The following is a 13,812-nucleotide window of genomic DNA, read 5'->3' on the forward strand; positions in this document are numbered from 1 at the left end:
CAAACCCGACGAACAGCCAAAGAAGCCACAGGTTCGCAGGTTAACAAAAAAAGTCTCCCGTTGTTCAGATTTCGAAGGAATCCGAACGATTTCGTGGACCCGGAGGACCCGCAAGTCGGAAGGAACTCGGCGAACGCGTCGAAATTGTGACTTCTTCCGAAGTTCCGTTATTTTCGGGGTTGAAGACGCGCTGCTTGTCCTTGAATTAGAAATAACAATTAGTTCGATGTGTATATATTATGTATATATACGTACCTGTATAGTTTCATTTCAAGAGAAAGACCATTGTTAGTCGCGATACGATAAATTAGACCGACCCGCCTGGCGCACGAAAACGCGTCCCTCGCGGTTTTTTAAGTTCGCGATCAGACGTTGAAACGATTCGCGTTAACCGCGAAGCGAAGCGGTTCAACGGTTTCAACGATCCGTGGCGATTTTTTACAGAGTTTCGTGCGATTTTTTTACAGAGTGACTCGCGATCGCGCGAGTTTTCTTTGTCGAGAGAACGAGATTTCGCCGATCATTGTCAATCGAGTTTCTTGGACGGCGAATATGTTGTTCGAGCAACGAATTATAGCGAGAAAGAGCCGCGAAAGTATATAAAAAAAAAGAAAGAAAGGACGATTGACGAATAGCGCGTCGAGTTGAAGCGCTTTCGCATTTCGATGAGAAGTAACGTTCGGATTAATTCACGCATAGTTGATTACGACTGCCTCTTCGGGAAAGCAGCTTTCGAACGATGATTTTCTTCTGAATTTTCCGGATCTTTTGGTATTTTCTAATTCGACAGTCGACGACATTCGATCGACGCGAAAGCGTCGTAAAACCCATAAACGCTCTCGTACTTGCCCGGCAAATGTTTCCGAAACTGTTCAACGTCGACACGATGATCTCTCGATCGACGTCCGCGAGCAGATCGTCGTCAGGATAATCGAGCGGCCCCCGACAATTGCAACTAACGATGCTCCCTTTCTTGTAAAAAAGAATATTTTCTAATCTGTGATATCGGTGTAAGGCGAGATATATGTATATTCAGTATAGTTAGACTATTCAGCCGAGGGCGACAAGTAGCCGAGTTAGGTCAGTTTAATCATAATATTTCAAAGATATATTTTTTATATTCACTTACATCGTTTACGTCCGACTTTTGATTCCATTGACACTTTCGAATCAGCAATGATGTGTTACAGTTCCTATCGCGGAAATATTAACACTTTAAGTGACGTCCCGAGACCATATTTACGGATAGATATCGACGAACGTTGAAATCGACGCGACCAATGCCGATGAATCGAGAAAGAAAACGAAAAAGAAAAAGAAAAAGAAAAAACGGCGACCTCACCGCGCGTCGAGCGGGCCGTCAAATTGACCGTCGACGCGACGGCGTTCAGGTTTTCGCGAATCGGCGGAGGCGCTGTTGCCAAATCTAGGTCGCACGGTCGCCGATGGAAACGAACCAAATGTACATATTATAACGCAGAGAGGTGATTACGGTGATTACGTTCAATGAAAACAATGCAACGTATTTCGTTTGTCTCTTCTCGACGGTCTCGCGCGCGCGCGCGATCGCCGGAACGCGGTAGTGTATAACCTCGTTTCGAGGTCGGGTCCCGTCGGTTCCCTGTTTTGGAAACGCGCGCGCGTTCGCGGCGCTCTCGTCGGACGCGAGCCGATCGAGCCGGAGAAAATCGAATTCAGCTGAATATTTTTCCGATCCGGCGTGTTTCCCGCTTCGAACCCTCGATCACGGAGAACGTCAAGCTTCGCAGACCGAGTCGCGCTCGCTCCTCGTCCCTCGTTCTCGAATCGAGGCAACCGATTTCCTTCGACCGCTTACGTTTCGCACCGTACCCGAATTGTATCCGCGATCGACGCTTAACAATGTATATTTTTCCTATATAGAGTATATGACGGTGAAAACTAGTGATAACGACAGCAACAGTGATAATATTTTATAACGGCCATTATAACTTGTGATATTTTAGCGCAGACACGGTGTTTTAACAGACCACTTTTTATTGTCCGCCGCGGGACGATGGATTTTCGTTTGCTGCGACGACGAAGCGATATAGCCGATAAATATAAACAAAATACGGAACAGCGAAAACACGTTACGCGAACAATCGTTCATGGCGCGACGCGACGCTCCAACCGTTTTTTAGAACATCATCGACGATCGCAACGATATTTTGTTTCCAATCGATCTGTACAAATCGTTCGAAACGATAGAAAACCTGCGGCTTGGACGTTTTATCGAACGATACTTCGCTTTCACTTGCGTTACATCGCCGACGTGTAATACGATGCTCAACCCTTGTACAGGACGCTTAGCAGGGAAAGAAAGGGGGCGCAAAATTCCGTCAGATCGACGTGCGACGATCGAAGAGCGCGAAGCCGAACCGCGGCGGAACGCGATCGCGACTTTTTTTCAGCTTGTCGAACGCTGAAACCGGCCAGGTTTCGCCAGGTCTCGCCGTGATCTGGCGAGATTACGAAAACCGAGAGGATTCCTCCGACAGCTTTTCTGTGATTATACGGCAGAGAACTCTGCCGAATCAGAGGGAAACGTATTCCGAGTGGAATCGCGAGATCTTCTCGCGAAGGAAACCGGAAAAGAAGAACACGGGTGGCCGCGTGCGAACGTGTCGTTCGCGGATTGCTTGGCATTCCTTGTTTTCCTTCTTCTTTTTTTGTCGCGCAGAATTTCCGCGGGAAAACGCCGTGCTCTTTGAAGTTATTAAAACGACTTTTAACCGTTTTATCAAGCCGAAAGTTTTCGATTTCGCGACAGCGGTTACGGAGAAACTGTTCGTTCCGCGCGCCTCGTCCGTGAATAGTTTAGGTTCCTCCGAAACGGAATCGCTTTAGGTATATTATTTCGTTTTGGCTCCGAACGAGCGGTTCGACGATAGGTTTCGCGATCACGAGACAGCTATTTTCGCGAGGAAATACAAAAATTTGTACAATCTTTGCCGGCGCCTTGACGAGAACGATTGCTTGAGGATCTCGCGTAGCGAAACGCTTCGTGCAAGCGATTAGGAGCGTAAAGCGATTAGGGGTAGTGCGGGGAGTCAGTGTAGGTGGGAGAGAAGGTTGTACGCGAAAGCGATTTGTAAATATTTTTATCGATAATTTCACGAACGTTGCCACGGTTTACGTTCGCCGGCGAACGCGTCCAATTCGGCGGACGCTGTTAATTAAGCGGCTGAAACAGCGCGATTTCGGTTTCCGGATTTTGGTTCACTTCGCTTTTAGAGAAGGTTTTAGATGTTTAAACACGATGGACCACGATTTATTCGATCCTTGACAACGAGCACAACGGAATTATTGTTTGAACGATGGACGTTGTTCATTTCGACGACACTCGAAGTGCCAAATTTTTCGGATAAGTGTAGCCGAAGGCGAGAGAACGCACGTATTGAAGCTGAGAGACTGTTTTCACGTTTCTTTTTTTCGCGCCGAATCGAAGCAACGACGAAAGGGAATTTAAGTAATAACTGCGAGACGCGTTCTACGAATTTTTCGGTTGCTATAGTCACAGTAATTTCTCTCTGATTCGCGCTCAGATTGCGCGCACGAAAGTGGACAATTTGGGGAGAGGAGACACGATTATTCGAGCCTCGCGGCTCGTTTTTGTACTCGCTGATTGTCAACAATTATAAAAACCAGGCGCGAGGCTTGAGAATAATCGCCTCGCGTCTCGATTTTATATCTCCAACTATCAAATTGCTCATTTTTGCGCAAGATCTAAACGCGAATTAGCGTGAATTTTTTTACCAATGTTCAACGAACCCCTGTGAGACTCAATATTCAATAATCTTCTGATCAATGATTCGATTTTCAAGGGTCCAAGCTTCCTTTGAACTCAAAGTCAAATTTTCACGTGCTGTAACTTATAAAAAGAAGACGAAATACATATTCGTTTGTAATAAGTTTGCCTCGAAACGCGCGAGCATAACTTCGCCGGTGCATTTAGAATAGGGAAGAATAAGGAAAAATGTTCATATAAATAAAAAAACAATAGTTTCCGAAGTACAGCGATTTTTGATCGACCAATTATTCTTTTTACGAGCTGAGTCTTTCGTTTAACAGTTTAAAAATAATATTGCACGTGTTCTGCAACGTGTAAACTTATTATCGTTTGAATCAGTTGCATCGCATTGTGTAGATCTAAATTTCAGTGAAGTCGGGTAAACAATAATTAGTGCAATTATTAGTGCAATAATTAGTCCCTTCTTTCCTTGTTATACTAGGCTCAAAACACGCATAATTTGAAACAGCCTGTATATTAATATTTCGTTTATATGCGATGAGTTTCATCATTGCGTTCGCTTTCGATATCAACGGAAACATTTTCCGTGTCAGATAAACGAATAGCTGATAATTATTTGACTTAATCAGGACTTATTGCTCGAGGCAGGACTTAAATCGAAGTTCTGTCAATAATTTTTGAATCATTCAACCCTCTAGCTGTGCGCGAAGTATGCTGTACAGCGGATTTTTATGCGGAATGCAAATCATTTGCATCGACTATGAAGACCAATGAAACACTTAAAAAAATGACTTCTGTCTTCTTCAATTCTTTTTCGATTAGCTAATATTCAATATTAGATATATTTATTAGAACTAATATTTAACACTGTCTCATTCGCCTGATCCTAATGCTAATTGAACTGTCGCTCGCTCATTTTTCCCGACGAATACATCAAATCCGCAGTCTAACGACGTAGTCACTCGTCCTGGATAAATGTCAGCTTTTGATCATCCTAATCGAATGAAAAATTTAGCGTCGCAACACAAGTACATTCGTCGTACGAACTCCGTGAAAATTTCAGCGTGAAACATATATAAACATATATAAACAGACGCCTCGAAATAATTTTCGAAAGGGCAGGGGAGATTTTCATTTTAGCGGATTCATTTTAGCGAGAGAACTTATCGCGAGAGAAACCGCCCTCGGCGCGGCCAACAAAATCCGTTGAAACCTGCCCCCGAAATTGGTCTAGACTAATAAGACGTTCAAACGAATGCTTAAAATCCGTCGTCTAGTAGAAACTAGAGCGAAATCTAGCGGGAAATAAACCAGCGGCGCGGCGCGACTGCGGCGAAAAAATTTCGATGTTGCACAGGGGTTCGCGACAGAAAGGGGTCACAGGTCTGCAAGAATAGACGAAGTCTTCCCGGTGACCCACACAGCCGGTCGATCCCCGTTTCGTCGGCGGGGTGGCGCGTCGATAACGAGAAATAATGCAACGGGTCCTCGTTTTAACCGCGTCCAAACTTACGTCGGATTCCAAGAATCAATTAATCGGTGACGGTGCACCGTTCGGCCGTGTGTGCGCGCTCGGTCGAGGGAAACGGAGAACGGGACAGTGTCTGACGCAAAGAGAGAGAGAGAGAGAGAGAGAGAGAGAGAGAGAGAGAGAGAGAGCTAGAGAGAGAAAGAGAGACCTAGAGAGAGAAAGAGAGAGCTAGAGAGAGAAAGAGAGAGCTAGAGAGAGCTAGAGAGAGATAGAGAGAGAAAGAGAGAGCTAGAGAGAGAAAGAGAGAGCTAGAGAGAGCCAGAGAGAGAAAGAGAGAGCTAGAGAAAGCTAAGGAGAGAGAGAGCTAGAGAGAGCTAGAAAGAGAAAGAGAGACCTAGAGAGAGATAGAGAGAGAGAGAGAGAGAGAGAGATGAGAATCAGGAAGGGTGTACGTGTGTACGTGGATCGAGCGAGGGGGGTGGCGAGTGTGTGACTCCGCATCACGTTAGGTCGCGTGATACCCAGTCGTCTTTCAATCGAAGTCAGTAAAACGTACCTCCGAAATGTGCACGGCATAATATATTCAACGCGATTGTGCCCCGGCACAAAGGAATTACTTTCGCGTTGCACGTGTGCACGGCCGGCCACGGTTTTCCGCATGCTGGCGTGAGCGCGCGAGCGCGCGCGCGCGCGACGCTAGACGGATCGGCAACGTCGCGTTGTCGTCGGGAGCCTAACTTTCTTCCCCCGGAGCACGCGCGCGCGCGCTCGAGTGCGCGCGAGCGCGAGCACTTTCCCGATATATCCGCGTGTAATATTTTTTTATATTTTACCTGCGAGTGATACACTTACCGATACATATGTATTCACGGATATACATATATGCGTGCACGTACGTGTACGTGGTTACAGGAGCGTGCAGTCCGTCTGTCACGTGGCCTGCGGAAGGGAACGTCCGTTCGATGGGAGCACAGGCTCTCTCCCTCTCTCGCTCTCTTTCTCTCTTTCCCCCTCTCTCTTTCTTTCTCTCTCTCTCTCCCTCTCTCTCTCTCTCTCTCTCTCTCTCGGGGCACCGCGAGCCGAGCGATTTCACGTGCACCGGATGGAATAATGCACGATGCACCCGTTGTTCCGCGGTTGGAAATTGATGTCCGATAGACTATGAGCCTCCGCTCTAGAAACTTAACTGGTTCTTCGGCATTTCGAATCCGCGCTGCGTGTCGCGGCGTTTCCCCCGCTGCGGCGATTCCGTTTGATCCGGCTTGTTGCTCGAACACGTCCAGTTTCAGTCGATGCCGTAATTTGTCAGTCTTTTTCAAGGGGTGGTTCCGGTCTGGCAGGCCAGAAGATCGTTTTTACGACTGCTTCAAGACGAAAGCAAATGAGGCGATATTATACTGTCGTTTTAGACATTCGATTTTGTATCTCGTTCAGATTATGTGATTTTTTATTGTAATTTACTATTGACCAGTTGGCTGTTCTTGAGGAGCATGTTCGTTAGAACGCAAAATTCTTCCATTTCTTGATATGATTTCTTGATCTATGATATTCCTTGTTAAATTATACTTTTATAAAAAGAATATGCTTTTATAAAAGTGTGAGATTATGTTCAAAATATTAAAAGAGTCGAACGTACGCAGATATAATTACAGCGATTTGCGCAAAATGCTTCCATTTCTTGATATGATTTCTTGATCTATGATATTCTTTGTTAAATTATATACTTCTATAAGAAGAATATACTTTTATAAAAGTGTGAAATTATGTTCAAAATATTAAAAGAGTCAAACGTACGCAGATATAATTACAGCGACTTGCGCAAAATGCTTCCATTTCTTGATATGATTTCCTGATCTATGATATTCCTTGTTAAATTATACTTTTATAAAAAGAATATTTTATAATATAAAAGTGTGAAATTATGTTCAAAATATTAAAAGAGTCGAACGTACGCAGATATAATTACAGCGACTTGCGCAAAATGCTTCCATTTCTTGATATGATTTCTTGATCTATGATATTCCTTGTTAAATTATGTACTTCTATAAGAAGAATATACTTTTATAAAAGTGTGAAATTATGTTCAAAATATTAAAAGAGTCGAACGTATGCAGATATAATTACAGCGACTTGCGCAAAATGCTTCCATTTCTTGATATGATTTCTTGATCTATGATATTCCTTGTTAAATTATACTTTTAAAAAAAGAATATACTTTTATAAAAGTGTGAAATTATGTTCAAAATATTAAAAGAGTCGAACGTACGCAGATATAATTACTGCGACTTGCGCAAAATGCTTCCATTTCTTGATATGATTTCTTGATCTATGATATTCCTTGTTAAATTATATACTTCTATAAGAAGAATATACTTTTATAAAAGTGTGAAATTATGTTCAAGATATTAAAAGAGTCGAACGTACGCAGATATAATTACAGCGACTTGCGCAAAATGCTTCCATTTCTTGATCTATGATATTCCTTGTTAAAATATACTTTTAAAAAAAGAATATACTTTTATAAAAGTGTGAAATTATGTTCAAAATATGAGAAATAAACGTACGCAGATTTAATTACTGCGACTTGCGCAATTTTCGAAGAGATTGGAGCGGCTAACTTGGCTAAGAACGAGCAGGCCTCATTTTTTTAGGGGTTGTCGAGAAACTCTCTTTGCGCGGGGGCCGTTTATAAAATATTTTCATCTGTTACAGTTCATTTGAAGTCCATTTTACACGGCCACTTTAAATTGAAAAAGCCGTTGTTTTTAGATTTCTGCAATTTTACGCGAGAGTCTGGAAATTTCGTAATATGGGGTAACGCGTTTTTGAAGCGCCGCTTTGAATTTTGAGCTTCTGCCAGTGAAAATTGCACGTCATGCTTCGAGATTGACGGAATAAAACCTACACGTAGGTTACGAAATTTGATATAAAAAAAAGTTCCAATATATTTCTCACCCATCGAAGCTAACGGTGTAGAAAAGGAAATGATGCCTCAGTTTCCTTTCTCAAAATTCACGTATAATATATTTGCAGTGCACCTGTGACATTATTGTGTTCACCGATCAACAATTTACGGTTTCGTTAACAACATGCGATTTCAGGTATTCCAGAAACAAACGTAAAGTTCGAGTAAATATGCCGGATTATTCGTTATCATTAGACTGCGGATCTTTGTAGAGAAATTAAAACTGTCGAGGTTAATTTTACAAAATGTAATTCAGGTGAAAATGCCTTTGCTCTTTTAATAATTGTTACAAGTCGAAAATAATATAAGAATATCCTCAAATTCTTCTAAAATTCTTCTCAAATTCTACTTAAATTCTTACAGTTTTGTACTCGATCTGTTCAGTTTAGTCAAAAATCCATGAAAAATCCGCAGTCTAGTTATTATTATTTGTTTATTATATTTTACACGCGCATTAGAAATTGCATTCGTTGATTATAAAACATTTTTCGCTTGGTTTACGAGCATTTCCCGGCAAATTGTCGTTAAAATATATCTTCTTGTCACAATCTATTCGATGAAATATTTCTTTAATATTTCATTATTGCAAGAAAAATATCACGTTCTACAAAGTACCGGTTCCCAAGATTCCGTTCAACCGACGGATACCGATTAATATTGAAGCTTAACGTGAACTTCTGATGCAGCATTAACGATCGAAGGAGAACCTAGAAACTGAACGAAGTCTCGAACTGGAAGCAACGTGAAACACGAAAAGAATATTTTATTTACGCTTCGCCGTCTTTCCATTTCGTTCGAGTCAAGATATTTCGAGTCACAGACACTTTATTTCGGAAATATTTGTCTGCAACAAAATTAGATCCTTTTCCCGTCGATATCGACGAAGCTGAAATCTCGAAATTTTGAACTTCCGAAAGATCTACGTTAAGTTCTCCCTAATTGACGCTCGGATTGCGCGCAAAAATGGACAATTTCGGAAGCGGAGATACGATTACTCGAGCGATTACACCTCGTATTTATAGTTAGCAACCATGGTTAACCAACTTTTTAGTCAACAACTATAAAAACGAGGTGCGAGGCTCGAATAATCGCATCTCTTCTCCCGAAATTGTCCACTTTTGTGCAGAATCTGAGCGCGAATTAGAAAGAAATTATCGTAGACAGAAATGAGCAGTTTGGAAAGAGGATTATTCGAGTCTTTTGGCTCCTTTTTATAGTCCTTGATAATCGGCGGCTGTAAAAAACGAGCCACGACTCCCATAATCGCATCTCTTCTCCCGAAATTGTCCACTTTTGTGCAGAATCAGAGCGCGAATTAGAAATAAATTATCGTAGACAGAAATGAACAGTTTGGAAAGAGGATTATTCGAGTCTTCTGGCTCCTTTTTGTAGTCCTTGATAATCGGCGGCTGTAAAAAACGAGCCACGAGACTCCCATAATCGCATCTCTTCTCCCGAAATTGTCCACTTTTGTGCAGAATCAGAGCGCGAATTAGAAATAAATTATCGTAGACAGAAATGAACAGTTTAGAAAGAGGATTATTCGAGTCTTCTGGCTCCTTTTTGTAGTCCTTGATAATCGGCGGCTGTAAAAAACGAGCCACGAGACTCCCATAATCGCATCTCTTCTCCCGAAATTGTCCACTTTTGTGCAGAATCAGAGCGCGAATTAGAAATAAATTATCGTAGACAGAAATGAACAGTTTGGAAAGAGGATTATTCGAGTCTTCTGGCTCCTTTTTATAGTTCTTAATAATCGGCGACTATAAAAACGTTCCACGAAACTCCCATAATCGCATCTCTTCTCTCGAAATTGTCCACTTTTGTGAGCAATCCGAGCGCCGATTAGGGAAACTTCCACTGTGCCAACAACGTCGCGCAAATGCCCACGCGTGGACAATTGAAATTACGTTACAAGCAGGGAAACCGCCTAAGTTGCGAGGCTTAAATATTTATCCTGAAACACGCTTGCCGTCGCGCGAGCCGCGTCGCGTTTAATATCGCACACACCACGCCGCGCCGCGGCGGTCTGACAAGCCGTGCGCCGTACGCGTTAATGTTTGCGTCGTATTAAGTAGCGGTGTCGATAATTAACATGTTCACTTCGCGATGCACACCATTGACGATGCATTATTGGCTTTTCGTGTACATAGCCGGCCGTCGGTGCGCCACGCTGCAAATACCGCCGGCGCGGACAGTTCCGGACGAGTCTCGGAACGGAGAAGCCTGGCAATAAAATGCTTTCGTTTTATATTGTCCGCCGAATCGGCGATTCGCGTTCCTTTATCTCCGTTCGATATCATCGAACGTGTCCAAGCTTCGCGCTCTTCGTGTCGCGCGAATTCTTAGCTCGTGAAATCGGTTCGTTCGAATCGTTCGCTCGGTCGAATCTTGAGCCGTCGACGATTCGTATTTCATCGCTGGACTGTGGATTTTATGCATTCGCGACGGAAAGTTCGAGGTTGGAAGTTCAATCGCAAAACGACGGTGTCGTTCGAACGATTTCAGAATATCGTCGCGTCGCTGTCGGCTCGCTGGATTTAATTAACGCCGGATTTACGGAGCGCGAGAAACAGCTGTTTCGTATTAGCTTGCAACAATAAGACATTTATTCTGACTTTTAACGAGTGTTATCGCTACATTTGCCGTGACATATGAATTGAATAAATAGCTCAGAAATGTATCGTTACGATATGAAAAATCAGTGACCCGCCATTTTGTCGGGTTCCGTAAATCTCGCGTTAAAGGAATAATTTATGTAATATTAATAATATTAATAATTATTATACATATAATATAATATTAATATTATATTAATAATTTATGTAATATTTATTCACAGTTTTAACGATGACAAAACTTCTCATTTCGCATAAAGATCCGCAGTCTGTTCGTTCTCGGCGAACGTGAAATGTTTCTTTATAGGCGACTGTTTAAGGACGCATAGATCGCGATCGTCTATGGTTCTTCTTCTTCTTCTTCTTCTTCTTCTTCTTCTTCATCCGCCCCATAAACAAAGCTTTCCTGTCCCGAAACAACGTTCGTTGGATACACGTTAGAATTGATCCGCGCGAAAAGTGATCCGAGATCACCGGCAGTTCGGGCGGATCGTAGATAGTCAGATTTGCCGCGACACGACGGAGACGATTCGATCGTAATTATCTCCTGCGTTCGAACCATGAGAGGCTAAATGGTGTGGCCAGGCGTTATGGAACGTATTGGGCATTTTAAACTACGTTTAAAAAGAATTATAGCTATCTATACAACACCAAGTAATATATATACACAAAAATTCTAATATATATAAATATATATATATATATATGATGATGATGATGGTGGTGGCGACGATGATAATATTATATATATGTGTATGTATATGTATATACATATATGTATATATAAATATGTGTGTACACGGGGTGTGACGCGACGCGTGGGACAAGGTTCAGTGATCGCTTCGGCGCATCGAAAGTATGAGAAGAAATTCGTGTAAACGCATTGTGTCCTGTTCTGCTTCGTTTTCAAGTTGCAGCCGGTTTGATTTCGGATAAGCATCGTGTTCGTTTTTTTACCGTCGAACGGTGGTCGAAACGACGTTTTTGCATTCGATCGTCGCGCGAGGAAAAAATTGTCGCTGGAAAGTTCGTTCGATTTTTCAGCGAGATATTTCTACGCTATTGGTGAAAGTTGCCCGCATAATTCGGTGACTGTGAATTAGAATTTTCCGATGCAAAATTTTCCAATTTTCCTGCGTAAAAAGTACGACGGCGTGTGTCGTGCGAATACAGTAAATTCTCTCCAATTGTCACTCAACGTGTACAGTGATTTCTCTCTAATTCGCGCTCGGATTGCGCACAAAAATGGACAATTTGAGAAGACGAGATACGATTATTCGAGCCTCGTGGATCGTTTTTATACTCGCTGATTGTCAACGAGTATAAAAACCAGGCGCGAGGCTTGAGAATAATCGTGTCTCCTGTTCCCAAATTGTCCATTCTTGTGCGCGATCTGAGCGCGAATTAGAGAGAAATTACTGTAGACAGAAATGGAGAATTTGCGAAGAGAGAAAACACGATTATTCGAGCCTTCTGGCTCGTTTTTACAGTCGTTGATAATCGACGACTATCGAAACCAGAACACGAGGCTCGAATAATCGTTTCTCCTATTCCCAAACTGTCCATTTTTGTGCGCGATCCGAGCGCGAATTAGGGAGAAATTACTGTGATATGCAAGAATGAGACAACTTTTGTTTCTCGTGTGTCTCCATTTGCTTATATTCTCAGTTTTTGATAACAGACGAATCGAAAATTTTATTTCGACTTATTAATTAACGAATAACAGTCATATTTAGATTGTCAAAAGAAACGAAGACCAGTGAAACTAACTACACCGCGAATTTTTATGCAAAATACAAGTTTTTCGAGTCACAATCGTAAGAAACAAAAGACAATTGGGAACACGGTTATTCTTTTAACAAATTAATAATCGTTTTATGTATCAATATTGTGCATAAAAGTCAGCAAAAATTACGACATTTATGTATAAAAGTCAGCAAAAATTACGACTTTTATGTATAAAAATTAGCAAATTTAATATGAGCCTGAGATGTTTTCAAACGCTACTTCGAACATTTAATTGAGTGAATAATTAAGCGATCTCTCTGTACAGGAAATACAAATTCTTGCAAAATAGAAAGAGACGAAAGTGACAGAAGAGATAGAAAGAGACGAACAGTACTCGAAGAAAAAATCGAAGAAAAAATCGAAGAAAATATCGAAAAATTCTGCGTGAAATATCGATCTCCGATTATGAAAACAATGAACTCGGTGAAATCAACGAAACTCCCCGTCGTCTCGGCAGAGACGAGCAAAACGAGACGAACGATACAGACTCGTTTTCTACGAACCGTTCTCAGAATTTTTCGACGATCCGCCGAACCGATCCCCGTATCTTCTCCCGAACGTCGCGCGGCAGCCGCGGCCTACACAGAAATATATTTAATGAATGTTCCTATATTTATATTATGAATACGTAATAAGTGTATCATATATATATTAATATTCGATGGCGCGACTTCAGGTTTTTACAAAAACAAAAAGAAAAGAAAAAACGACAGCGAACAAATGATTAGATGTCTCTGTTTAACACTGTCGGATTAACGTAAAACGAATCGGAAGAGCGGGAGAGGAAGGGTGAGAACGTGCGTAGGTGTAAACAATAACGAAGTATGCACCGTAGGAAGCGGGATGGGGTGGGACAACGTTAGAGGGGGATAGATAACGACAATTTTGGTTTCACGTAGGACGTTCCCCGCGAGAACAGTACAGTTCGAACGGGGTGAACGCGGGACAAAAAATTCGATGGGTTACAAAAAAAGAATAAGAAAAAAAAGGCGAAACCAGAGGAACGATGTTTTAAGCGGGTTTGCGTGTGTTGGTGACGAGGCGAGGGTCTTCCTATACTGACTGAACGATCAGATGTGATATATGCATAAGGATTAATTAATAATTATTTACTCCAATCGTATATATATATAAATACATATATATATATATGTAATTAATATTATTAATATGGTTATGATATACAAACATTATATCT

General features: G+C 41.9%; 1 protein-coding gene across 1 annotated transcript in view; it reads right to left on the bottom strand.

Annotated features, from left to right (window-relative positions):
* Rassf (Ras association family member) overlaps window positions 1–13,812 on the bottom strand; it is a 39,087-nt gene continuing 25,275 nt past the window's right edge. The window contains exon 11 of the mRNA XM_076522676.1: window positions 1–199. Coding sequence (XP_076378791.1) covers window position 199 — 1 coding nt within the window. The 3' untranslated portion in view covers window positions 1–198. The remainder of the gene's footprint in view (window positions 200–13,812) is intronic.

Source organism: Megalopta genalis, chromosome 6 (genome assembly GCF_051020955.1).
Source record: "Megalopta genalis isolate 19385.01 chromosome 6, iyMegGena1_principal, whole genome shotgun sequence".
NCBI lineage: Eukaryota > Metazoa > Arthropoda > Insecta > Hymenoptera > Halictidae > Megalopta > Megalopta genalis.